Source organism: Dermacentor variabilis, chromosome 9 (genome assembly GCF_050947875.1).
Source record: "Dermacentor variabilis isolate Ectoservices chromosome 9, ASM5094787v1, whole genome shotgun sequence".
NCBI lineage: Eukaryota > Metazoa > Arthropoda > Arachnida > Ixodida > Ixodidae > Dermacentor > Dermacentor variabilis.
Window position 1 is genome coordinate 91361454 of NC_134576.1, and position 27591 is coordinate 91389044.

The 27591-nt window shown below is 42.7% G+C and overlaps 1 protein-coding gene across 12 annotated transcripts; it reads left to right on the top strand.

Annotated features, from left to right (window-relative positions):
• On the top strand, positions 1-27495 carry LOC142557120 (uncharacterized). 12 transcript variants are annotated; one of them, XM_075668743.1, is made up of 5 exons: positions 1-1246; positions 4807-4936; positions 5019-5196; positions 16364-21506; positions 26409-27495. In XM_075668743.1, the coding sequence occupies exons 3-4, from the start codon at positions 5025-5027 to the stop codon at positions 16846-16848; spliced, it is 657 nt and encodes a 218-aa protein (XP_075524858.1). In that variant the 5' UTR covers positions 1-1246; positions 4807-4936; positions 5019-5024; the 3' UTR covers positions 16849-21506; positions 26409-27495. The 12 variants fall into 12 exon arrangements, with proteins under 12 accessions (XP_075524858.1, XP_075524862.1, XP_075524866.1 ...); XM_075668747.1 differs by lacking the exon at positions 4807-4936 and adding an exon at positions 8413-11887 and having other exon boundaries at positions 1-775; positions 5118-5196; XM_075668751.1 differs by lacking the exon at positions 4807-4936 and adding an exon at positions 13923-15074 and having other exon boundaries at positions 1-726; positions 5118-5196.
• The last annotated feature ends 96 nt before the right edge of the window (positions 27496-27591 follow it).

The following is a 27591-nucleotide window of genomic DNA, read 5'->3' on the forward strand; positions in this document are numbered from 1 at the left end:
CGCACCAGTCAACCGTAGAGTAGCAGACGAACAGGTTATAAAAGCGACACCAACGTCCAATGGTTTAACGACAGTGGGCGCAAGTGGCTCCCATAGAGACCGGATATCTGTGCAGGTCTGGAGTTCTAGTAGGTCGTGGTCTGCGGCGGCGGCTGCTGTGAATCGCGCGCGTCCCCCACGCGCTGGCTCTCGCGATCTCCAGCAGATTAGCGAGTCGCGCCATACAACATACTTCGCTCCATTTGCAACGTGCCGCACAAGACAGATTGTCCACACCAGCAAAAATTAGGGTATCGTAATCGTCGGTGAATTTTTTGTACGCCGAGGACATGATCTCCAAAGTTAGCTACGAAGTAGAAGTAAGGAAAGAAAAGAAAGAGAAAGACGGAGTTCAACTTCAAGAAGCGCTCAGCACCGCTACTTTTCGACAACATCGAGAACGTTGAGCGACGACGAAGCCCCCAACTGCGGATTAAGCCTAGCCCCGTAAGCGCTCCCAACAGCGGCTGCGTTTCATCGGCGGTTCGGCATGACACTGCTATGCTGCAGCTAGAATATTTGCAGCGCGTTCACAAAGAACCCGAATAAGAACTTCAAGCCCCAGCTTGAACTCCTGCAATTGGGTGAAAGTCGGACCTTTTGATTCGCATAACTACGCTGCTGCCTGAACAAACGAGCTTGCCACGAACTTCATCATTGCGAGTTTGGACTCCGAATACATTGCTGGTATGTGTGAAGTGTACGATGTGTGGTGCTAGCGTCACAGTGCGAAAAGGTGAGCGGGATTATGGACTAGCTGTGAAGTAGTTTGTCGAGTGCGGAAATTGCCGTGATGCTGTGAAGTGGTGGAGTTCACTGCGTGTAAGCGGCGAACCGAAAGCATCGCCGTTCGTCGCCAACATTCTCGCTGTGCGGGCAATGCAGAGAACTGGCAATCGCCAAACCGCCCTGAACGATATTTTCGTGGTGATGAACGTCTCGCACCGAGGCATGCACAGCAAAACATAGTAGAGGCATCTAAAAAGAATTCACCGACGACTACGATACTCCCTAATTATCGCTACGGTCCGCCATAGAATAACGAACCAACTTGGTCCGCTCTGCTGCCAGTAGAGCGGCCGAGAGCGCTAACTTTGTACGGTTACTACAGCCGCCTCGCGGAGGACGCTTGCAACATAGCCGAGGCTTTGCCGCCGTGCCGCTGGTAAAACTCGAGCAGACGACGACCGCACGTTGTGATCTATGCGTAAGCACGCAAAATTAAATTAATGCCATTTCCCCGTTCCCTAAGCTTGCCACAGTACGTTTCGCTCAGTAATGTCACGAATGTATCATTGCTGCATGCCACAGTGCTTGTCTAGTCAGAAAAAAAAAGACCCAGGCGTGCCTGTCTACGAAATACCTTCTACTTTGTCGCCAACTGTCTGGTATTCGTCTATCTTTCAAAGCTTCTTCCACCGTTTTCACAAGAGCTTCCTTACGTTTTGGTCCTAGTTCCTTAATCAGTTTAACGGGAACCTTGTCTAGCGCTGTGGCAGTACGCTTAGGAATTTTCTCTTCAGCTTTCTTCCAGTTGAAATTTGTCAGCACCAGCTCCTTTTCCATCTGGTTCTTTCATTCTCTTTTTTTCAAGTGCAACCTCATCATTGCCTTGGAAAGATTTGGCTGTAATTTAATGCTGCGTCCTTTTCCAGTTTGTTTCCGTCTTCGTCCAGGATATGTTGTTGTATTCAAGACTTTTTGCCTAATAAGTTTGTGGTTCCAAAATATTCTAGGTGCGGCTTCCTTTTTCTCGTATTTCTGACAACTAACGTTCACTTTCACCTTTTATCTTTGCTTGAACCAGCACTTGAACCATAGATTTTTTCTCCTAGTATATGTCCCATTATCTGGCTACTTCATCCCGAGGCAACTGCACCTTTTTTTGCCTGCCTGTGCTCTCAGGATGCTTTCTATTGTTCGGGGATCGCTTCTCGTATCTCCCTGTTCCACCAGCTTTCCGTTTTTTTTTTCCTTTCCAACAAGCATGTTGCTTCTCTTTTTGTATTTCTGTCATTATTACACTTTAAAGCTCACTATATTCTCACTCTTTGCTTGCCCATTTGCCAAGTTTTTCCTCGACTCTTGTGACTACATTTGTTATTTGCTCAGCGTTCAAATTTGGATTGGTCATTTTGTGCTCCTTGTTCTTTCCTAACTAATATCCCATTTTCAGAATGGTGTGTTTATGGTCACTCCCTATATACCCTTCCTCGTCAATGACCATTTCTCTCAACTTATCATGAATTCCTTCTGTCATCAGACAGTAATCAGTGGTCGATTGCTGGTTTCCCACGTGGTCTGCCCGTCATAGTCAGGCCTTCTATTCATCATAACGAGGTTATATTACTCACAAAGATCTAGCATTGACTTCCCATTGTCGATATGGCCATCCAGATCCTGTATGTGGGCATTCATGTCACCTAATGGGATAATTTCGGCACCATTTCCGACACCCTTAATATTGGCACTTGGACATTCCACTAACTCGTGATTTGTCTCTCTGCAATTATTTCCGGTTCACAAATATGTTATGCCGAGCCAAATTTTTTTCCACTCATTGTACATGATAACCAAAGATGCTTTTGACATTTTGAATTTATTCTTTTCCATTTAGCTCCCTGATGGATGAGCATTCTGACTCCCGCTCCCTTTCTTTCTGATTTAGTTCTGTTGCACCCTTCCCAAACATAATTCTACATCACTGGCGGCTCTTCCGAGTTTCTTGTGATGTTCCGGCAAGGAAGAAGAAGACTGAAGAGACAAGAACAGGAAGGGGAAGAAGAGAAGAAAGTGGTCAAAATGGATCCCTGTACTCTGACGTGGACTGCAGAGTTCTTGCAGGGCAGGGAGTTTTACTGTGCACAAAGCGGAATTTCATCGGGAAAATTCAGACAAACACGCGGGGTTCCTCAAGGCGCATTTTTGTCCCCGCTGTTGTTTAACATCCTACTCAGCTCCATTCCTTATCATCAGAATGTATGCACGTACGTTTACGCTGATATAGCGTTTTTTGCATCAGCAAGTGATATTCAGTTACTGTACGAACACTTACAGGAATACTTATGCGAGCTAGAAGCATGGCTGGACAGTATTCGCTTGTCCCTTAATGTAAATAAGAGTGCCGTTCTTGTCTTTCCCCTACAAGACCCAGTTACTATATCCCTTTCATACCGTCATTCCACTATCCCACAAGTGGAAAAGGTCAAGTACCTTGGAATTATTTATGATGGAAATCTTGATTGGCGTCAGCATATTGAACATATAACTTCAAAAGCTTCTCGTGCAATGGGGATATTACGAAGGATAAGCAATTATCGATGGGGCATGCGCAGAGACACACTCATAATGATTTACCGCATGTATATTCGACCCATACTAGAGTTCGGCTGTGCGTTATTTTCCGGCGCCGCGACTTACAAGCTACGCCCACTAGTTTTGCTGGAACGGGAGGCGCTTCGCTCATGTCTGGGGCTACCAAAATTTGTAGCCAACACTGTGCTCTACAAGGAATCACGACTACCTTCCCTTGAAATGAGATTTAAAATACTTACCGTTCAAACATTTATAAGGCTCTATGAATCCCCACTTAGAAGATCCCAGTCCATCTTCATCAAACGAGTCCAATTTTTTTTTAGTCAGATGGCCACGGTTTCACACGCCACAAGTCATTGTATCGCAATCGTTATTGAATCCGTTAGACGTAAATATAAATGATATAATCACGGAAAACAGCATCTCAAATTCACTAGTTATTACTTATGATGACCTATACCCAAATAATGCAAAGCAGCTTCCCTCGCATATTCTTAACGGCTTACTCCAGGATCACTTGAATCAACTCCACACTAACATAATTATAGCAACGGATGCTTCGCAGAGTGAAGAAAAGGCATGAGTTGGAATTTTTTCATCATCATTGGACTGGTCTTTTTCTATTCGGCTTCCCGACTTCACTCCAATATACCTAGCGGAATTCCTAGCTGTTGTCCTAGCTTTACGAAAGCTACAATCTTCCAGGACAGACGCGGTAATAATCACTGATTCTTTGTTGTTGTGCACCTCACTTACTGCTCCCGGCGAGTCACACATATTGAAAACTTTGTACTCACTGGCTCCAAGTCATTTGAGAAGTTTACGATTAATGTGGGTACCTGGGCACAAAGGCATATTTATGAATGAGGTGGCAGACAGCTTGGCCAAGGCTTCTATCAGTGGCCCAGTGCTTCCCCTTCTTCCAACGATGGGTTTTATCACGTCCGCCAGGTTCAGAAGATACATCCTTTTAACATCATAATCAAACCTTAAATCATCCTTGGAACTACACCACTTACAATTCCCTTGGAACAGGAAGTTTTGTAAAACAAGACAAACGGAAGTTGCATTAACGAGACTGCGTTGTCGAGTCCCACCTCTAAATTTTTACATGCACCGATCTGGTCTGGCAATATCTCCATTGTGCCATTTTTGCAATGCATTAGAGACGATTGAGCACTACTTACTGGAATGCCGGCGTTTCTCCTCCATGAGGAAAATGACATTAGAAATTACAGTGCGACAGCTTGGCCTGCCATTGAACACTCCGGTACTACTGTCTTTCGGAGCGTCTGTGCTTGGGCACTCACACAGGAATGTGTGCTTCGTCTTAGAAAAATGTATTATTGAATCAAACCGATTTCAGTGATGATCGTATTATTCGGTTCATTCCTCCTCTATTGCCTCATTTATATATTATAGATAATTTTCTTTTTTTTTTCCTCTTCATAGCATGACAGCCTACTGAACCCTTTCGATTTTTCCTCGTCTAAATTCATGTAACAAAATTATAGATTTTTACCTCCATTTTCTGAACACATAAGCAAAGTCTGCCCGACTTTTGGCCAATCCCCGCGAGTGGGTAAGCGCCAAACTCATCAAGGACATCATCATCATCATCATCAAATGAGTGTATTCTAACTCGTACTTTATATTTGGCACAGCTGGCCATGTGGCTTGAAGTAACATTGGTAAAAAGAGCTTATGGGCAGGCGACCGTGAAGACCTACCAGCTTGATGGTAAAGACTCAATGCTTCTTCAGGAATCAGCGACTTCATCGGAACTGCTTCACATCATTACTGAGAAGAGTCAACTGAGTGAAGCGGCCCTCGTAGAGAAAGGTGCAGTACACATTGATGCTTCTGTGTCTGAATTTGAGATTATGTTTCCGTGACATTCAGGGATTCAAGAACGAGACTGCACACACAAATAACGCTTTGTTGCAAGCACTGTTGCAGCAGCAGACCATGCAGTATGAGCGATGGCGACTGATTCTCGAAGCAGTTTGCGACTCACTAAAAGCACAGAAACCACGTTGAGAAGAGATTAAGCTTGATAGTTTCGATGGGGCATCCAATGCAGCCAAGTTTTGGCTCAGATTTTATGTATACGTATGTGAGCAAAAATACTAGACGTCATTCGACAACAAAGTGTGTAACATGCATTGGTTTTTATCTTGCATTGGCAGAAAATGGTGTGGCATGTGAATCGCAAGCCAATGCTGTGATCCATGGCACAAATGGAAATATAGTTTTCTTTCTGCTTTTGAGCGAAATCCGGTTGACGGATTGGAAGAGGCAATCTTTTTTAGACACAGAGAAGGGACAGCCATGGTTTACTTTATTTTTAGAAGAGACGATTACTCTACATTGCCGACCCTCGTCCACCAGACTTTGCAATCCTTCCATTGATAATTCAAGGCATGACTAACAAATCGCAAAGAGAGGTTCGTGTACACCGTCTAACCTCCATGAATGACTTGCTTGCCTTACGTGTCCAGCCATAGTATGATTGACGGTCCCATCAAAAGGCATAGTACTTTATCGCTTAGCATTGGTGCACGTGGCGAAACGGTATATTTGAGTACCGAGTGCGACCATTGTGAAAACATGAAAAATATACCTTTTGAAATCATACCTTTTATTGGTAAAATGATGCTAAATGGAAAAAGTGTGGACTTCATGGTAGATACTAGAGCATCCGTAAGCCTTGTAAATCAGGAACTTGTCCAACAGAGCAAGGTACACGAAGGAAGGATAGTCAGTGTTCAAAGCTATGATGGAAAAACTAGAAGGTTGCAGCACTTTACAGAAGTAGAAGTTGGATTTGGTGGACGTCACCTGAAAGTAGATGCCCTTGTCATGCAGAGTGTTGACTTCGTGTTTATCTAGACCTGATGTGAAGCGATTGAAGATGAATATTTCTTGGAAAGACGAAGTGACCATTGACGGATCATTTAGCCTAATTTGTGTGGAATTGAAAATTCACATCGTAGAGTTAGAAATGCTGATGAGGTGCTAACAAATTTTCCTGAACATATTTGTGTTGAGACACCTGCAAAAGTTGTGGGATCGTTCCCCACCTGTGGCAAGTTGTTTTTTCATCCACTTTCATTTCCATTAACTTATTGTTTCATTATTTCATTTATTAAGCACAAGTAATTTCCCCTATGTTGTCCTTGGTGTCAGTGTTTGTTGGCTTCTTATGATATGACTAATAAAATTTGGGTCCCTCGGTTAACCCCTTTCTTCACGTTGACTTCAACAAGCCTTTCGAACTGTGCGTGGACGCTTTGCAATATGGTACAGGGCCGTTCTATATCCATGGGACACAAAGGAACACCAAGGACGGCAACTCAAAGTGATTGGCTATTATTCTACGTTCTCAAAAGCTCAAGAACCTTATACTACCACAGAAAGAGAGGCTCTGACTGTTGTGATGGCACTCTGGTATTTCAGAAGCTACATAGAGGTCTCCAATTCCGGCTTTTCACTGACAACCGAGCGTTAATCTACCTTTTGGGGTTAACACAGCCTAAAGGCAGGGTAGCGCATTGGTTCAGTGAAATACAACAGTTCACTTTCGATTTAAGCTACCGACCTAGTGATAAGCTCCCTGATGCAGATGCTCTTTCCAGGCTCCACATCACAGAAGTGAACACATCTGCTCATGGACACATTTACAGTTTTTGGAAGGCACCGAAGACTTGAGATATTGGCAAATTCTGTGTGCCAGGAAGTTTGGTGAAAAAGGTTTTGAAGCTGTACCATGACAGCCCAGAATCAGGAGAGCATGATGGGTGCTAGAAAACTTAGTGGAAGATAAAAAGTTGATTCCCTTGGAAAAATGTGAAGGAAGATATCAAGAAATACATGCAAACCTGTCACCAGTGCCAGATTAACAAGGCCACATATCTTCTAAGATGGAATCAAATGGCTATCGCTAATGATTCCCAAGTACCATTTGAAGTGATTCGTCTTGATTTTGCCGAAATAAAAAGGGAGGCGAGGGAGCCAGTAAGACTCAAGCGTTCCTTATTGCAATAGATGAATGCACATGCATGGCTGCTGCAAAGTCAGGAAAGGAAGACACCTATTCTCTTTTTACTTTACTGGAACAAAGTATGTCCAAGAACACCAAGGTGGTGGTGTCTGACAACGGGCCAGCTTTCCGCAGTAAGAAGCTTCAAGAATGGGCCCAGGAAAGAATAATTGCCCTTAGATTTGCTGCACCCTACTGTCCTGAAGGAAACAGCCTAGCTGAGAGGCTCCTTCGGGACTTGAAAACATTCATTGAAATTTACCATGATTTCCATGCTGGATGTAAGTGTGCCTTGGAAGGGCCAATCAGGCACCATAACCATTCTCATACCATGGGATTAAAATGCATGCTTAACTTTGCTGCATCAGGCGAAACAACTTGGCTGCCAGCAGACTACAACCTTGGAATCGAAAAAGTAGATCTACAGGAAAAGCGCAAGATGGAAAAGGAGCTTATATGCTACAGACCAACTATGGAGACACTATGATCTGCTACATAGCTCCAAGATGCCTGTCATAGAGCCTCGAGATACAGTTTTAGTCTGAAACAGTTTAGATGGACCGAAGTCAAGATTTTCTGGTGCCTATGCAGTGATAAAGACCATCAAGCAACTAGGAATTCTGAAATTGCTACACTATTCGGGACCAGAAGGAAAAACTGAAATAGCAACAATGGGAAATGTACCCTATCATCCCAGAAGGGATGAAAACTGAAGTCCAGGAGGATGTGATATTCTGGCAAAGAGGATGAGAACTGAAGAGACAAGAACAGAAAGGTAAGAAGAGAAGAAAGCGGTCAAGGTGGATCCCTGTAAATAAATGAGTGTATTTTAACTTGTACTTTATATCTCTAAGGTGTGTCTCTTTAACCGTGTACGCCCCTATTTGTTCTCTATTTAACTGCTCCTCAATGTCTACCCACTTTTACTTTCTTGTGCTGCTCTGCATTTATGTTGCCTATTGCATGGTGAGCTCACTCTCTTGCTTTCCTCCTTTCTCGCCTCTGCCATGATGCAGCGGAGTCAAGCACCATCTGGAGGTGTTGCAAGGAACCGTGTGCGCCGCTTTATGGCCTTTGAGATTTGCTGCAAATCTAGGAGGCCATGGCCACTCTATGAATGGTAGAAATGCTAGAAAAGGTGTCTGTGGTTTTTCTTTTTTGTTCTTACGTAACAAAGTTATGTTTTCTCATATATTAAAAAAAAACTGACCAACCTTCCACTTCTTTGAAGAGGGGTGCAAGCGAAGCTTAGGATCTGCAGCTTTTCGTTGTAGCACGCCTTGGCTTCACGCTCCCTTACAGCGAGGTCAGCACGTCGACGACAAGCCCTTTCTTGAGTGAGTTCCCGGCGGCGTTCATGAAACGCCGCCTGTTCTTCGGCCAAATGCACAGTACACGACCCGCTCCCACTGCCGTTCCTACAATGCGGCCTGCTCTTCGGCAGAACAAACCGAATGCGGCCTCCCCATCTGACTGTCCAGCCTAAACTGGCAGGAAACAGCAGACGCGTGGTGACCGAGCATGCGATCACGCCCTTTCCCTTTTTTTAGAGGAAGGGCACGCCTGTGATTGGCTCGTGCCTTGCGCTGCGTCTACTTCTTGCATATAAAACCACGTCTTAAGGGTCCCGTATGATGAACCGACAATGGCTGAATTGGTTAGCGTGGTGGTCTAGTACCTCGGAGGTTGATGGTTCAAATCCGCAGCCCGACAAGCAATCTTTATTTTTGTGCGGCTTGAGTTTTTTCATGCTGCAACGCCAATGCCAACAAGAGCGAGGCAATACAAGCTTCACTTGAATTAGAATCTGACGCTAGCATGTCTGTAGGTTGTGTGCAAGTCATACTTTTTGACTTTTCTACATATTTTACCTTGAGAAATTCAATTAGTTCAGCAATTTCCTTGCGCCACGTGGAGGGCCTGTGTGGTTGGGTGTGCATGGTTTGGTATTCTTTTTGCCAAAGTGACGTCCAATGCGGGACAAATTTGGCAGCATGTTACACTCCTGTAACATGTGAAGGCGAAAGCCTGCTGCACACTTGGTAAGGCGGCCTCTCACATCATCGCATTGCTGCTTTTGCAGTTCAGCTTCGGCTCAATTTCAAGGCTTAGCTGCGGCTTTGTGCACTTGTATAGCAAGGCCTTTATATACATTATTTGTCCATGAAGTAGCTAGACGTGCGCTTGTAATGCGTTACTGGTCCACTTTGTTGAGTGGAAAACAAAGCATTGACTTGGGGAACGCCATGTGATAGCCAGTAAGTTTGCACTCTGCATCCAATGCAATCCTCTGTGATGCCAATACGCTGCACAGCGCACACCAAATTTCGCAGCACGTCCTCTGACCTGTGGAGTTATCAAATCGGTCAGCACTTGCATCTTTCAGCAAATTTAAACCTTCGCCTATGCGAAATCGCTTTCATGGCTTGCACTGCGCAGACGAACATAAAGGCATGGTTGAAATGAATGGCATGGTCAAGAACATCTCACCTGGAGGCAGCCATCTTGGAAAGTATGAGGCAAGTGAGGTGCCTCAATGCACAAGCGAGAGCGAGCGCGCATCAACCACCCTTGCTAGTGAGAGATGGCAGTGACACTTCGCTTAGGCAGCTCGTAAGCAAACAGTATTACTCGCTTCGCTAGCCTGCTTGCAGCTAAGTGGACAGAGCATGCACATTTGCACGTCTGCTCTGCTCAGCTGCTAAGCAAAGAGTCAGAATGATGCGAAATTTGAGCGCAGCTCTGTATGTGTTTTCATTTTGGTATATATTGGCTGGCACAGACAATCTGACTCACACGGCACATTGCAAATGGAGTGAAGTATGGCGGACTGCCTCACTAATGGTGAGAGGCAGCGCATGGGTGACGTGTGGGCGCAATTCACATCAGCCGCCACAGACAGACCTCCAGTCATGCAGCAATTTTTTTCCATATATATTACCGGTGACGCACTCACTGTATGCCTTATCATTAGCGTCATCGGTGAACAGACAATGAATGGATTGATAAGGCTCTTTAAATAAAACTCTTTAAATCGGACGGCCGCTCATGCCGCCTAGCTGTTGCTAGTAATATATATTGTACTTGGTGAGGGATGAACTTTCACTCTTTCTTTGATTTTAGCCACCATTCAGATAACCTCCGTTCAGTTTTTTCTACCCACTTAAAGTCTATTTTGCCTCCACTGTCCCTAAACCCCAATGCTTTGAAAAAATCATCCCCATTGCTTTGAACTTAAGGCAAAGACTTTCACAGAACATTGTAAGGTGTTCAGCCGTTTCGTCCTCCTCTCCACATGCACTGCATAACAAGTCTATCCCTTGGTATTTGACTCAGTACGTCTTAGTCGGCAAAACTCCCGTTCTGGCTTCAAACAACAAAAAGCTTCCTCTGGAATTATTGTAGATGTTATCTTTCGCTATCTTCTGCTTGAAAGTTCTGTATGTCCCAGTGCCGATTTCATCTGCATCCCTATTTTGTCTGCACTCCTCTGTTTCTTTAACCTCTTTTTTTTAACCGATGATTCTTGGTTTGCCCCCCTCTCCACTGCTGTCCATATATTTGTTTGACAATTTTCTGCTTCGCTTCCTCCAATTTCCTCCACCTCCAACACACTTCCTCCTGTCAGGGGCGTATGTTATGTTATGGCAGTGTTGCAATTGATGCAAACTGCAGTGTATTGCCAGGAACTTCCTGTCATTTAAACACGTATACCTCATCACTTGCTAGTCTACAGGTATGTCCAACTGACTGGTCCAACTAGTGCGTGCTAGTCTGCCACCATCTCGTGCTAGTCTGCCACCATCATTGACGCAGAGCCTGTTTTGCGCGGGATTACACTTCTCTTGGTTTTGCCATACTCTCCTCCTCCACTTTCCTCCTTATGCTCCCTCGACTATCACCGTCTTTCATCCCCTGCAGTGCTCCTCGTACGCTCTTTCATTCTTCACTGTGCTGCTTGTTTGCTAAGTTACGCCGAGGACACCAACGCAGGAACAGGCTCCTAAGAGCCTGCACTCTAAAATGAAGCCCACACCCATGGCGACCAAAGCTGCCGAAAAGTTGATCGGGACATGTGCTTGATCAGTATGTGATTTATACGGTCAATGAAAGGTAAAAAATGCAGATAACATTGCCGCGTCATGCAACGACTCATGGATGACACGCGACCACTCATCCCGTATCGGTGGCTACATGGTGATGGAGCTGTTGACAGGTATCATCCTCGATATTGTGACGCTCAAAACATCTTGTGCTGGCTGCGAACAGCTACCAAAAGATGATGACCTGACCTACCAGGCTTGGAAGAAGGATTGTGTGGCAGAAGAACACTATTAAGAAAGCCACTGAGATGGAACTTGAAGCTTCAGTGATCCTTTTTCGAAGGGCACTGCAAAGGCGTAAGATGTGGTACAGGAATTAACTTTCGGATGGTGACAGCCGCACCTTCAAAGCAGAAGTGCTCTGGAACTGGCAGCCTTGGAGGCAACGGTAAGCTGACTGGTAACCTAATTACTGAGCTCGGTAACTACTACCATTGGGCCTTTAAATCGCACAAGGGTGATGCATAGGGTGGCCATGGCCACGTACCACCACACTAGTTCGAATGATGTGATGTCAAATCACTGTATCTGTCCAGAAGGCCCAGAATAATGGTGTCAACAAAATACCACAAAGCTCAAAGGGAAGCCTGCTCTGAAGCACCACCATAATCTGCCACCCCACGTATATGAGGCACTTCAGGTGTATAAGCGCTTGTTTGATGAAGCACTTCTTGAGCGATGCCAACGAGGAAAGACTCAAAACAACAATGAGAGTCTCCACTCTATGACAGGGGCGCTTGCACTGAAGGAGCAGCATGCATTACTGTTCACTGTGCAAGCAGCTGTGGCTGAAGATATAATGAAGTTTAATGCTGGGAATGAGAAAGCCTCAGCAGGCATACTCAAACAACTGTGCCCGAATCCTGGCCACACCAAGCGCATGGTGGAGAAAGACCGGCAAAAACAGGTGGCAGTTGAAAACATTTTAATATTGCGTAGTATGTATATTTTAAGGTTATTTTGTTATGCTTTTTTCATGTCCTCTCAAAATCCTTTTTTTTTTGTGCGTGTGTGTGAGTTCTTATAAATTTGCAGAAGTGATATTTTGGCCTTCAGGGCACATGAAGCCATTATTTTTGGAGTGGCATGTACCTACATGTGTGCAACTTGAAAGACTAGGAGCAGATTTTTTATATTTCGGCTCTGGAAATTTTCAATTTGGCCACTAATTGCACCATCTGATATTCAGTTCTACACATTGAACTTTAATGTGCTGTAATATTGCTAACACCTGCCACATAATAAAAGTACTCCAACATTTGTTTCCTTACAGTTTATGGTATCCAGCCATATGTCAAAATTAACTTTTTGGCTGGTAGTGGCCTTGCTGTTGTTCAGATAAACAATACATAAATAATTTTAGTTATCTCTGAAGCTATTTGCAATATGCAAAATCTAATCAAATTTTTGAAATCAGCATGAGAAGCTCAAGGTGAGAATTTTCATTAAACGTCATTTAAAAATAAAAAAAATTCGAAAATTCACTTTCCCCCTTAGGGGTCCCGTGTGCCAACTTCCAGGTAAAGTTTAGTGCGCATGGTAGAAAAATTCAGCACAGGCGTAAGAGTGATAGACTACTACAGTCTGGTCGACTGGAGACGGACAGCAGATGTGGCAGATACATTCATGTCGGGAGTGTGGCAATAAAGCATGCTATGGTAGTGCTGTAATTGATGCAAACTGCCGTGCGATGCCAGAAACTTCGTGCCGTTAAAATGTGTACCTCGTCACTTTCTAGCCTACAGGCATGTCCAATAGACTGGTGTTTTCGGCCAAGTGACAGCGACAGCCGTATACATTTGGATGTATTGTGGATCGCATTGCGTTATTCAGTAACCAAAAAAAAGTTCATGCATTACAACTTGCCAAGGTGTCTTTGTTGCTGTGAAGTTTTGTACAATCTAGAATGTCAAAGGAAATTGTAATTGAAATAAATGTGGGGAACAGTGATATTGATGAGCATTTATGACCTGGCTGCAAGCTAGGTAACTGTTGATTCTTGTTCATGAGCCATTTTTCTCCGAAGGTGTGAGAGATGGATTTAGTAGATGTCATATTCAGTTACAGCAAAACTGGCTCCACCAGTACTCGCCAGTCGCACTTTCGATGCACTGAGTGCTGGCAGAAGCACTGAGACATTGGTTGTTTAAAATAGGAGTCAGTGAGATTAAGACTGAGTGCTTAGTCAACTTGATGTCCAAAACATTGATTCTTTCGTACTGAAAAAAGTTATTTGTTTTATTCAGTAGGTTTGGCATAGTGAATAATTGTTTGTAATAGATATATGAGATTCTAATATATTGTGAAGGAAAGCATCGTGCCCCAACCTAAATACGTCTGTCAATACAAAGAAAAAATTCTTTATGTGGATGTAACTGTTAGTGTTTATGCTGGCTCTGACAGTAATCCTCGTGTTTTTACAGATGTTTCCATGCCGCCTGAAAAAAACATCGAACGAGTTGTATTGCTCGGGCTTCGACTGTAAACCAGCTCGTCAGATTCTTGAACGGCATCCATTTTTTTTTCTTTGCTACGTGACAAAGCAGTTTGATCTACAAGTTATTACCCTTGTGATGGTGATATGACTGTTTACTGATTGCCATCTATGCTTCTCTTGTCTTGAACGAGTCTAATGGCAAATTCACTTGCTGCCCCATCATTTTACTGAAATCATAAAAAAAAAAGGGCTTTGTTGCACTGACTGCTGTGTAATCATCTGGGTAAAATAAAGATACACTGCAATGTACAAACAGAGAATGTAATATAGTGTGGAATATTGGCTGTTTTCATACATTCATATGTTCATTACCATGTGTGTGTGTGTGTGTGTGAGTGAGGGGGAGGGGGCAGGCAGGCTAGGGAGGATTTGTCTCATATTGCTGTTGCTTAAGCAATGAAACAGGATAATGGAAAGTGTTTACGATGCACTATTAGAGCAAAAGAATCCCTCGTTTAGTGCTCAAAGATGTGACTGTTCTACCACCTGCAAATGTGGTGTCAGTGTAATCACAGTGCTGTGTTTATTCTTTCTTTTTTTTTAGTTTCGGATGTTTATCATTTGATTTCATATTTATTTCGTATATAGTAGTATTTCATTTCATATGATTTATGTTCGGAACCGTACACGGCTGATCTCGTGAAACAGCTTGAAAGAGTGCAGAATAGGGCAGCCAGGTTTATTCTTAATAATTATAGTAGAAAATTAAGTATGACAAAGTAAAATTAATTTATCTTGGCAAGCACTAAAAGAGCGGCCAAGAAAATATCAGATAGAAATTTTTTTTCGCTCTGTTTATTATTCTAAAACAGGAATTGAGAAATAAAGATATATTAAGTAGCCTACTAATTTGCGTTGCGACGATACCCTGTACTGAAAGTCAGTGAGTTTCCTTTCAGGGGTGACTTCTTTCAGTATTCTTTTTTTGTTCGATCTATAAGAGAATGGTATGCTCTTTTACCTGACATTGTTAACATTGAAAACAATGATGTGTTTTATCGTGCTTTATGTACGTGATCGCTTGTTCCTTCCTTTACAATGTAGCCTGCCTGCGGTAATGCCTGCATGAGTGATGCAGGTGAATAAATAAATAAATAAATACAAAATAAATAAATATATGTGTTCTAACATCAGCCGATGCTTTTGTTGTGCTGCATTGTACAAATCCTTCTGTAATACAGTGCTACATATAAAAGCAGTTTGACTATTTAACCCTTCTTTGAGCATTGCCTACAAGCAACATACCATAAAACTATTTTTCTTGCCGAGTTTTGGTATTAAGCACAAGCTTTCTAGCTAAATGGCCCTGGCCAATACTGAATAACATGCAGCAAGTATCATTTGTTAGTTTAGAGCTGGAGCACAGGTCAAGAAAGAAGTTTCAGACATGAGTAACTTTCTCTTAAAAGTATGCTGAGAGAGACATGCTGATGCAAGATTTCCAGCTGCAGTGATGTTGCACAAATGGTGTGTAGCAAATAAAACGTACACCTATAGTTCACACATGAATAGAACTGTCCGTGCAAATTCCAAATGTAGCCATAGGCTTGGGGTGATGCCCACTTCCAGTTTTCTGCCCTATATATAGTTTCCCATTTGCTGCTGAAAAAACTTCTGCAAATTATTTTTCTTATAATTAATTATGCTTATTCCTAATGTGCTTAGCACATTTAGATAGAAAATTAAAAAAAATTCTGGTATTTATATGTGCCGTCAATAAAGGGTTAACCGTAATATCAAAAGTGTAGGCCAAATACAGCCTCTATATTGGGAGTAGATGTTTGCATCTACCAAGACTAGTTATTTATTTTTGTAGTGGTAATGATGCTTTTTTTAATGCTCAGAAGTGGAGCTGTATTCTCCTCTACCAGCAATTGTGGTGTTAGTTTAACCTCTATAAATGCTGTGTTTATTCTTTTCTTCTTTTTTAGTAATATTACTTTAATTCATGTAGATATTTCATCTCATAGGCTTCGCTTGTTCAAATATATGTTATTTCTCTTGTAGCGCTGTATTGTGATGCGAAAAAAACGTGTAATATCTTGCTTTATAAGTGAGTGCATAAGTGATTGTTGAGGCATCATATCAAAAGTGGTTGCCAAACCCCACCTTTATGTTGCAAGCTATAATCTATGTATTAAAAATAATTGTGTACAGAGATGTATACAGAGATAGAAAATGGTGTGAGACGTATACTGTACCAGTGCACTGTTGCCATGAGAGTAATGTATGGGTTGTGAGGCCAAAGTTATTAAGTCTTTTGCCTTCAAGTGTGGCAACACATCTTAACGGCCAGATGTACTTTAGTTCCACGAAATATATGACACATTGCTACATTGACTTCCTGTGCTTCGTGTGACGTTGCAGGTTCCTTGCTATTGGAATCCCGTGAGCAGTACCTTTCACGCGTGTCTGTTTGTGGCCAGCTGCATTCCTGCCTGCAGTGCACTTACAAGACTAAGCACAGGAAGCACATGACCCAGCACCTGCGCATACACACAGGCGAGCGGCCCTTCAAGTGCCACCTGTGCCCAGAGGCGTTCACTCAGAAGTGGCACCTGAAAGAGCATGTGCGCACCCACGCAGGCGAGCGTCCCTACCAGTGCCACCTGTGCTCGGAAACGTTCACTCATTGTAACAGCTTCAAACGCCATGTGCGTGCCCACACGGGAGAGCGCCCCTACCAGTGCCACCTGTGCCCAGAAGCATTCACTCAGAATAGCAGCCTGACACGCCATATGCGTACCCACACTGGAGAGCGTGCTTTTCCCTGCATCCACTGTGGTGCATCCTTTTCACGGAAAGACAACCTCTTGCGCCACATGTCCTGTCACTCAGAGGAGAAGCCCTAAAGGCCAGGGACTTGAAGTTTTGTTGTTGATCAACCGACTGATCAAATTTTTTTTTTGCAAGAAATTATTTATAAATTACATTGAGAGTAACGTGGCTGTTTGGGCTTGTTCGTAAAACTCCTTGATTTATTGCAGCACCGATATAGACGATGGGAAACGAGGTGCTAGACGTGTTTTAACTTCCAACAAAAAGATTTATTTTCGGTGACCCGTGTTTATAGCCATCACTCATCACATTGCATATGCACAGTTCACACACTTAGGAAAGTTAACTCTTTGACAAATGTACAGATGGTGTGCTGACACACTCAGAGCCAAGTCGTGAGATCATTCCAGCCTCAATTATTTTACATGTTAGTTGATCACCGCTTACGCTGACAACAGTACATTGAGCAGAAAATGGTTCACAGCCACACAAACTGCAATGACATGCAAGCGAATCATTACCCATGCTTTTCTTGACATTGTATGAGATATTGTACGAGTGTTCTCTCAGCTGGTCATTGATAAGCATCCCGTTTACCCTATGTACTGTGTACCACAAGAGAGCAGGATACAATAAACCATGTTGCTAACCCAGGTGACAAACATATTCTTGTGCTTTTTGTCACAGATGGGGGGCACGCTGTAACATTTCCTTTGATTACACAACTTAATAAGCCTCTGAGCGGCAGAGATGATAACTTTAACTTTGGAATGATATGCAGTTTTCTTGATATTGTGAGACAGCTTATGAATGTAGGATGTAGCAGCCACTTTTTGTGTCTCTCAGATGCAGCGACCACATGACAACCACTCGGTACGCGCAATTTTCTGAGCAGAGATTCCGCGACTGAACACTGTACATGCAAAGAATACCCCGCTAGTGTCAACTACTTGGATTGGTAAAGAAAATAGCTTACAACTGATGAGGATATGATTTATTGAGTGCAATTAGAAAACTAAGATTAACGATCCCTCTCTTGACAAGTTTTCAACGTGTGGAAGTGTGCAAAAGAACTGGCTTACTGCTACGAAGTTTGTAACACCAACACGTATGCTCTGGGTGAAAGCTTAGCTCAATGTCAACAAACTTAAGCGTGCTATTAGTGGGTATTTCATACGTCATTTCAAGGGGCTTGAAGCAGTCCCTAAATGACCCAAGAATATTAAGAGCCTGCATCTGCACCGTACCTGAAACCTTGTCAAGAAAAATAACATAGTCATCGACGTACCTAAAGATTTCTTGACAAGGTTTCAGATGCGATGCAGATGGGGGGCTTAATGTTCTTGGTTCACTTAAGGACTGCTTCAAGCCTTAAAACTACTCATAATATAAGAACTCAGCAAAGGAAATGGAAACATACAATTGAGACGGGGCACAGTAGTATGTGCCAAATTTCTTGTCTTTCGCACATGTTTAACAACACATGATTGGTGGCATTCTCATGTGACATAATTGTGCTTCCTAGTTCAAATGCTTATGTTTTAGTAACAACCACTTATGTATTAGTACTACCTGGCTGCCATGGTACACACTGTTCTAATACAGACTAAACTACTGTGCCAGCTGAAATGCTCTCACGCTGTTCACAAGCTGAAGCGCATGCCTCGGCAGAGTTGGTTCTCAAGCTTTAAACGTCCAGTTTCATACTTATGGTTCAGCATTAGCAAACCCTGTCACTCTGGTTGGCATTCGCACAGCAAGGCAACGACAGGAGAAACTGAACGCTGCAATTTTTGAGAAGCCATCGTTGATGTTTAGTGGTGTCATGTCTGGAAACCGAGTAAAGCTTGTATGCTGTATTGAAATAGTGTAGTGGTTGTTGCATCTGGCCGGAATCAGCTGCTGAGATATCCAGACATGCAAACTGGTAAATTGTGCATGTTCACTCGTGCTAATAACTGGCATGGATTGATGACGGTATGATATTTCTCACAGGCCGACTGAAGATTACCCATAGGTTCTCGTGACGTAACATATCACAGCTGTCAGGCTGTAACTGTGAATTGCACAGTACTGTGAGATTAGCACTACACTGTGGCAGTTCTGTTATTGTTATGCAAGTAAATTACATAAATATTATTTTGCTATGCCGTATACCACAGAACCTCGTCAAGGAAAGAAATTTAACAAAAGCACCTAGAGCCAATTTCATTCATTTACTGTGAAATTCAGCTAAAATGATGTGCTAGCTAGCTCCTGTATGACTGTCACATACCATACTTATCACACAGACCTGCTCCGAAAACAGAAAATTCCTGCATTACCCATCTCTCAATAAATGTCAACACCAATGTGAATAGCATTAAAGTAGTGTAGCGACAAACTGTATTGCCACTGACAATATGCGGCATGTTTGAGGCATGAATGCAGCCAGGCTCTCTTCTCGCACATACCTCTATGCAAAAATTCACAATCTAGTGGCGCCGCAGTGAAGTTTGTGCATGACGCATGTCTGAATATATATAATGCGGGTTTGATTCTGCCCAGCATCAGAAAATTTCTAAAGAGAGAGAGAGAGTGAACATTAATGAGAACCAGCAGTTTAGTAGGCTGGGCCTAGGCCTCCCACGATGGGACGTCAAGCTCTTGCCTCTTCGCCGCTTCGTAGGCCTTTTGGTTAGCCCAGAGTTGGTCGTCGAGATGGGAGCTGCGCAGGGTGGCGCGCCATCTGGACGAGAGGGTCACAGGATTAAGGTCTGAGTATTGGTGTTTGCACTCCCATAGCATGTGGGGGAGTGTTGTTGATTGAGTTTTACAGATCTTGCACGTCTGGCTCGGATAGATGTCGGGGTATATGATGTGCTAACATGTGAGGGAGGGGTATGTATTGGTCTGTAACAGGCGAAGGGTGGTTGCCTGCGGTGAGGGGTGGGGAAGGTTCTTCTTTCGAGGTAAAATTACTTCACAAGGTTGTCGTATCTTGTAAGGCGGTCGCATCCTGCGGGTGCACCTGCACCGTCTTCGGCACGTTTGACTAGTCCTCGTGCTATGGAGTGTGTAACCTCATTGAGGTTAATGGGGTGCAGGTGGACATCGCCAGCGTGTGCTGGGATACAGACGAGGGTGATTTGATTTTCAGACGATAGCGGGGCTTGTTGTAAAGTTCTTTTGTTTTTTTTTTACATTGATGAGCACCACACATGCGCACTCGCACATACCCAATTACCAAAGTTGGCATAAAAGAGGTTCTTGAGAGAGCAGCAGATACCCAGTGTCACATAATCAAAGACCCAAGTTGCTCTAATGGTTGGTTTTGAGCTCAGATACAGCAGCACGGTGCTCAGCCCATTAGCCTAATGACTCAAGTTGGCTAGAAAATGGTTAGAGACAATGATAGCTACTGAAAAGAAAGTAACGTATCCTGAGATACTAATCGAATTCAAAGGTCGAGCAGTAGCTAGAAAAAGTTGGTGCTTTGTGGGGCACCTAAAGTTTCCGCTGGTGTTAAGGTTTTGGAATGTGTCAAGCATGTGCCAGCTGGACTCTTTACACAGATGCAGCCTGCACTATTGCAGCTTCAGAGTTGTCTGAGCAATCGAGCAATTTCAATGACTGCAAGTGCCTGCCTACCAAACCTGTAGAGCTGCATGCAGAAATTTAGTGAAGGAGACAGCCAAGACCATAGCCAGAACAGAAACAGCTAGCAGGGCGTGTCCTGCCTGACAACATGCGACTATAGGCATTCTCGTCATAGCCTGCCGAGCAGGAGTCTCCGCAGTTGCAGCCATTGTCACCACCACAGTCCTTTATTTCCATGTTGCCAGCATTGTTGGATTGTGTTTTGTTAGGAGCTAATGTCAGCGAGTCTAGGCAGCATGCACTATTGACTCATTACACCACATTCTCAAATCTGTTTCATGCAGTGATCTTCGTATTTGGAGATTTTTAAAGAGAAGTATGTTGGCTCAAATGCAAGTAAGTGTAGCAAGGGTGAGAACTTGGACGAGTTAGTCATTTGTACCAGAAGTAAGCACAATGCACATGACAGAGGTGTAAAGTTCTGCATTCTATATTGTCTTCCTTTATTTTACTTTTTATTCATTCATATTGATTTATGCACGCATTCATTCACATGCACGCACACACACACACTCTCTCTCTCTCTCCAGCCTGCCGGGGATATGGTAGAAGTGAAGAAAACGTTCACATATCAAATTTTTGTGAACTGTGCTTATTCTTGCCACATGCCCTCATTCTCAACTATACACCAAGTGTTTCTGTGAAAAATATTAGCAATTTTTTAAAATTGCTTGTTGCAGATAGTAGCAAAATTCTAGCAATGTACCAACTGGCCCAGATTTCAACCCTTCTGCTATGGTGTTGGGCTGCCAAGCACGAGGTCATGGGACTTAATCCCGGCCACGGCGGCCACACTTCGATGGGGGCGATATGCAAAAACACCCGTGTACTTAAATTTATGTGCACGTTTAAAGAACCCCAGGTGGTCCAAATTTCCGGAGTCCCCCACTATAGCATGCCTCATAGTCAGAAAGTGGTTTAGCACGTAGAACCCCATAACTTTTTTTTTTTGGCCTCCCGCACTATGTCACCAGAATCTGCGAACACCACAGGCTGGAGGTAGGACCACGTCCTGACCGCCACTGAGGTCTTGAAGCTCGGGCCCGCTGCCTGCCAGCTTCGCTTCTCTGCACAGCGCTCCTGATGTCTTGAGGTTTGGACTCACAGCTCGACAGCCTCGCTTCTTCCATGCCGCACACCGGGCTCCTTCTCGACAGAAAAAAAAATCTTCCATTTTCTTTCATCTCTGCTTCTCATCCCTCTTTTGGAACTCGTGTGCCTTCGTGTTTGACTGTTGACAGAGGTGCCGCGTCCTGCGAGCTCGCGCCGAATCCCACTGTTCTTTCTGTTCTTTTAGAGTCACTGGCCCTCCGCCGCACCAGACATGCGCACACTAGTCTTTACACATGACATGGTTATGTAGATAGAAAACAACTATGATGATACATCAACATATAACTGAATAATTATGCATAGAGAATATTACAGATCAAGGGCTTGTCCTACAGCGACACCCACTTTGAGTACAACTACAGTAGAATCTCGTTTATAGGTTCCTGTTACATATGTTTTCTCGGCGCCAACGCTTGCAATTAACAACACAAAAAAAGACCCAATGGAGCTGCGCTCATTTTTTACCGGCTCATACGTTCCTGGAACACATGATTTTTTGGCACCAACGTTCAGTACGTCGGGTCGGCAAACTGCGATTATATAATATGTTTTCTAGCCAATAGATCCCATGCAAACAAGAAAATGCGTGAGGTGCACGCGATCGAGTACTACCATGGCAGCTTCACCGCAATTCTTACCCGCCCGTCTCGCTTGAAAACGCTAGCACGCACCAGCAAATCTCCAGATTCACCGCACGTGGCATTATAATTAGATTAAAAGTGTCAATGAGAAGTAGAGTGACATGAAAAACTCCCGATACAGCTTTCCGTTGCTCAGTACATGCTACATAAAAGTGTTTTTCCGAGAATGAAAAAAGCCCACAAACGCACGGAAAACTGCATGCGACTGGCGACTCGAGGCACTTTGCGTGTATTTGATGGCTTAACCTTAACATTTTTGGAGCCTCAGTTGTCGTAAACAAGCGTTCCAAAAATGTGAGATAAGTCATTGCAGGGTTGCTGGTAGTAGTGAAACAAGAAAAATATAGAGATCCAACGTACATGTTGGAATTTATGTGAAGCGAAGCTTAACTGTTAATTAAATGCTTTACAATTAATGGTGATAGATACAATTTTGTTACTTTCATCCTTTGCAACATGTAATCGCATCAAGTGTTTGCTTGAAATGTAGGCTTCCACTACAAAACAGAAAACAAAGCTCGCACTGCCCATTTTTTTCAGCATTCTTTCAAAAACTTGTTTCAATTCTTATAATTTGTGATCCTTTGTTTACTAGGCAGAGAAGAGCAACCAAACTCTAACTGGCACTTGTTTCGAAATAATTAATTAGTTTGGAATAGTCAAATATACCGAATAGTTCCTTTTTGAATATGAATGGTTAGTGTGTACTGTTTGATTTGTATTCAGAACTTTAAATATTCACCCACCCTTAGTTTCCATAAAATTTAGTGTAAACTCTACACATAGCAGTTGAAAAAAAAATCATATAAGCAGGTGAGGGGCATTAATACATATGCCTCTGCTGTCTTTTCAACATACCTTTTTGTTTCATGAACTGCCCCATCTTGTAGGGTATGTTTACACCAGTGAGGTCATGCTGAAAGTTCCCAACTGCCTTCGAAGTTTCCAGGTAGCCTGTTCAAGTACTTCAGTGCTTTTCAAAGCCACCCCAAAGTGTTTTTTTAGCTCATTTTCAGTCACCACTGCTCCATTGCAGTTTGTAGCGAGAACTGGAATTTTTCATCTTTCGATTGAGGTTATAAACACGGGCCCCCTTATTGCTTTCACATGGCTTGGCCACTGTAAGAGCTCAGCATACTAATATGCATTGCAACTGCTTTCATAAACCTCTTCTGCAAGCTCATTTAATGGCTTTGAGACACATATTTGACTGCCCCAAATGCTACTCCAAAATGTGCCAGTCATTAATATCACTTGATATCGAATTTTAAGGTGTCAGAGAAAGTGAGGCAATCCTGATCATGTGTAATCTGACTTCAGGTATGGTAGCTTTTTGTATTGCATGTTATGTCACAATAGGTGAATTTTGTTCTTTGAACCACATTTGCTTTCATTTTGTGGATATTTATTAATTGTCATTAATGTAATACCACATGGTATACCTAGAATCACCTTTTTTTTCTAATTATTGTTTATATTTGAGAGATCGGTAATGTTTACATTATTTTAGCAAACATGTTTCATACACTATTGTTCTGTGAAGGAACCATCAGTGCATCATTCTCTTGCTGTGTTTGTAGCAACCATCATCGGCTTCATTCTAGCCTCTCTTGTACATCTTTGAAGCAGTACCAGAAAGGGGCCTTTCTTGTTTTTTTATTCTGCATACCTGGACTGCACTGTCCTTTAGTGCAGTTTAGGAAGCCTGTAGCTCTAAGTTACGAGTGTCTGTGCTGTGGGATTCAAATGCTCCAGTCGAAGCCACATGAATTATTGAATTGATTAAATTCTGGGATTTTACATGCCAAAGGCACAATTTCATTATGAGGCACGCAACATTAATTACTGCCTAAGGATACGACCTTCAAGTGCACAATTATGTATCCAATTTCTTGATTCAGACATCTTGAAGGCCAACAAGCTAAAAAAACTAAAGCAAAAGGAGGAGCTGCTGGTCAGAAGTGACACACCTGAATCAACTTATATCAAAAAGGACTGTCCAGTCTGGTTTAAAGCTTCCTTTACGCCCCATGTGATGTTTTAGACAGTGTTTCCAAATCTACTGATCACTTGTGGCATTTTAACATATGATGATATTGCTGATATTTTAAGATATTTGTCTTCGAAAAAATCTTTTTGTTTCTGGTCACCTTACAATCCCCCCACCAACGTTGAGCAGCTTGCACAGGCACAACAGCAAGTACAGTCACATTTAATATGAGCTGCAACACGGTTCCTCTGGTCAAACCTGCTCCAGGACTGCACACTGGTGGCAAAATGCAAAAGATTGGTTTAATAAATACCTGTAGTTGGCAGGGCGTTCAGTTTTCTCATTTTTCCTTGTGACAGTGCCACAGTGCCCTCTTCAAGCCCCTGCAAACACAAGCACTGTGTTGCAGCTAATATAGAATGCAACAGTGCTGCTGGGCTGTTGGGCCAGCTTCGCAATTATAGTTAATGTGTGCTTGAAATGTGGTGAACGCATGATGTCAGGCTGGCTATGAGAGGAGCATCCAAACCGGTTCATCTACTCATACCCTTCCATTGCAGCATATTTGCAGCTTCTATACTCCTGTGAGAAATTAGTACTTACAGGTGAGTTTGTTTTTGGGCTTCTTTGTGAAACCACACAAACAGTTTGGAAACTTATGTGTCCCATATGAAGAGGTGGAGTTGGGTTGAAAAGTGTTCTCATCCAGGAACCATCTTGGCTGCAAAGCATAGCCTGTTCTCTCTAGAAAAAAAAAAAAGATATTGCAGTTAGCAAAGTGCATTCAGCGAGAAGACATTTGTGTTACCTCCTAGCAAGGTTTGCCAAAGTTCTCATCCTAAGAGTGGAGCTTGATTTGCTGAAGAATATGCTCACATCTGTTGGTGGATGTGTTTTGCCCACACACGCAGAGAAAGCATTATGGAAAAGACTTGTGCAGGATAAAAAAAATTAGTAGTAGTAGTAGCAGCAGCAGTAAACTTTTCAAAAAAGTGTGTTCTGCCTTCCGCCATGTCAGTCAGCCCATTGATCGCCAACACAGCCAGGTACTTCATCCGTAGAAACTGGGAATGTTGAAATAGTGACATTTTCTAATGGAATCGAGTATGAACATTGAGAAAAACTACAGCTGAATATTAAATTGAGTATAATATGTTTCCTCGTTTCTAAAGCAACATGAAATAAGTTTGTGCCAGGTCTGCTCGGTAAAACAGTTAGGTACACTCTATTGGGGATGCACATGTGATGGGATACATGGTGCTTCTTGTGCATGCTGCTGAGAGTGTATAGGCTACTAGGGTACAAAAACGACATTAAAAATACAGAATTCATATTTATTCGCGTGTTACAAAGCTAACATGCTTAACATCATATGCAACTATGTAGTGGAGGTCCTTTAATTTGATTTTGCAATCATGCTTGCTCCCTATTCATAGTGGGCTCATCCTAGTCAAAGGTTTTAGGTGCAGATTGGCATCCCTGTCTTGCTGCCCGCATCTCTACATTCTATTTCTGGACATGTCCTACATGGAGACGCTAGCTGAGCAACCCTCAGATTTCTGCAATAAATTGCATACTTGTAAGCGTTATTGTTCCTAATGTGCGTCGGCTTGAGTTCAATGTATTATACGTACTAACGCAGAGTGAGCTCTCTCAAATGCAGCCACTCCTGCACGTATTGACACCTTTCGCACTATGGAATGAGAGGCTAAATTTATCTCCAATTGCATCATGCTGGGCTTGATTATCTGTGCACATGTGACTATCCATGACTATCTGTGTGACTATCTGTGACTATCTGTGTATAAATGAACGTCACATACACTTTTAGCAATGGGGATTTGAAAATGGGGACCATTTTTCTCTTAAGTGTGAAAGCTGGATTTAACAGATGTCATGCTCAGTGACTGTAAAAGAGCCTTCACCAATACTCTCCAATCACACTTTCAATGCACTGAGGAACATGGGGACATTTGTTTGAAAGAAGGGCCAATTTGATCGAGACGTAGGGTGTAGAAACATTAGTGCTCAAAACAATGCTGCTTTCTTATTGCAAAAATTGTATTTTAGTCTTATGAAGTTTCTTTGGAAGGAGCCAGTGGATAAATGTTTGTAATAGATATATGAGGTCATAATATCAGTGTAGTGCCCTGCTCCCAACCTAAATTTGTTTGTCGACTCAGAGGAAAAAGTTTGTGTGGGTGTGTTAGTGTTTGTGCTGGCTTTGACAGTGACCTCCTTTTCGTTACAGATGTATCCATGCCTCCTACAAAACACACAGGAAGTTCTATTGTTCGGACTTTAGAAGGAATCCATCTAACCAGCTTCTTCTCAGAAAGCAACCATTTGTTGGTTCTGTTACATGAAGTGGCAGTTTCATCTCGGATGGAATTGCCATTGTGGTGTTGATGTGACTGTTTACTGATTGTCACGTATGCTTCTCTAGTCTGGAACAAGTCTAATGGCAAGTTCGCCTGCTGCTTCATAACTGAATTGTAATCATGAAGAAAATGAAGTTTTATTGCACTGAGTGATAAGTTATCATAATGATAAAAGAAGACTGCAATATACTATTAGAGAACGTAACTTATAGTACATCGAATGTTGCCTATCTTCAGAGATCTGTTCAAAAATTTGTACATGTATGGTTGTGTCAGTGACAGAAGCACTAATTGGTGAATAATTTCATTACTCAGTAGTTTCATTTTGCTTTTCCTGAAGCAATGGAAAAATTATCTTGAAAAATTATTACAATGCACAAATAAAGAGTCAATCTCTTGTTTAATGCACGGAAATGTGGCTGTATATTCCTCTGCCAGCAAATGCGGTGCCATCCTGACCTCTGTAAATGCTGTGTTTATTCTTTTTCTCTTTCTCACTATCATGCATTTTTAAGTTTCTTGCTTATTACATTTTTTCATATTCGTGTTTCATTTCACATATGCTACATGTGTTCTTATATCAGTTCATGCATTTGTGCTAATGTTTCTTATTTAAAAAAAAAATACTTTGATGGGTGAGTACACAAAGAAGTGTTATGCATACAAAGTAATTTAACTATCAGTGCCTAATATCAAAATTGCATGGCGATTCCAACCGACGTGTACTGGCAGTAGGAGTTTGCACATATGAAGGATAGTTAAGTATATAGGAATAGAAACTTGTGTGAGACATGTAACGTGTTAGTGGATTTTTGCCATAACAGTAATATTTGTTTTTGGTAGTCCAAAGATACTGTAGCCTCTAAGGGCAGCACTTTTTTTCTCCAATTTTGGCAAGGTGTGGCCCTTGCATGGGATCGAACCTCTTGGTCAAAATTGTGCGGGCACTGCCTCGACTTGTGCGCACCCAGGATCCACGAATGTACTAATACATCAGAGGTCAATGCACAGCTCTCACCATCTAGACGCCGCACGCGGAAGTATGCTTTGCAC

Excerpts from the sequence above, each read along its gene's own strand:
- LOC142557120 (XM_075668742.1), top strand. The coding sequence starts at position 5,025 with ATGTGGCTTGAAGTAACATTGGTAAAAAGAGCTTATGGGCAGGCGACC. Across the intron at positions 5,197-16,363 it reads AGCGGCCCTCGTAGAGAAAG|GTTCCTTGCTATTGGAATCC; the intron begins GTGCAGTACACA and ends GTGACGTTGCAG.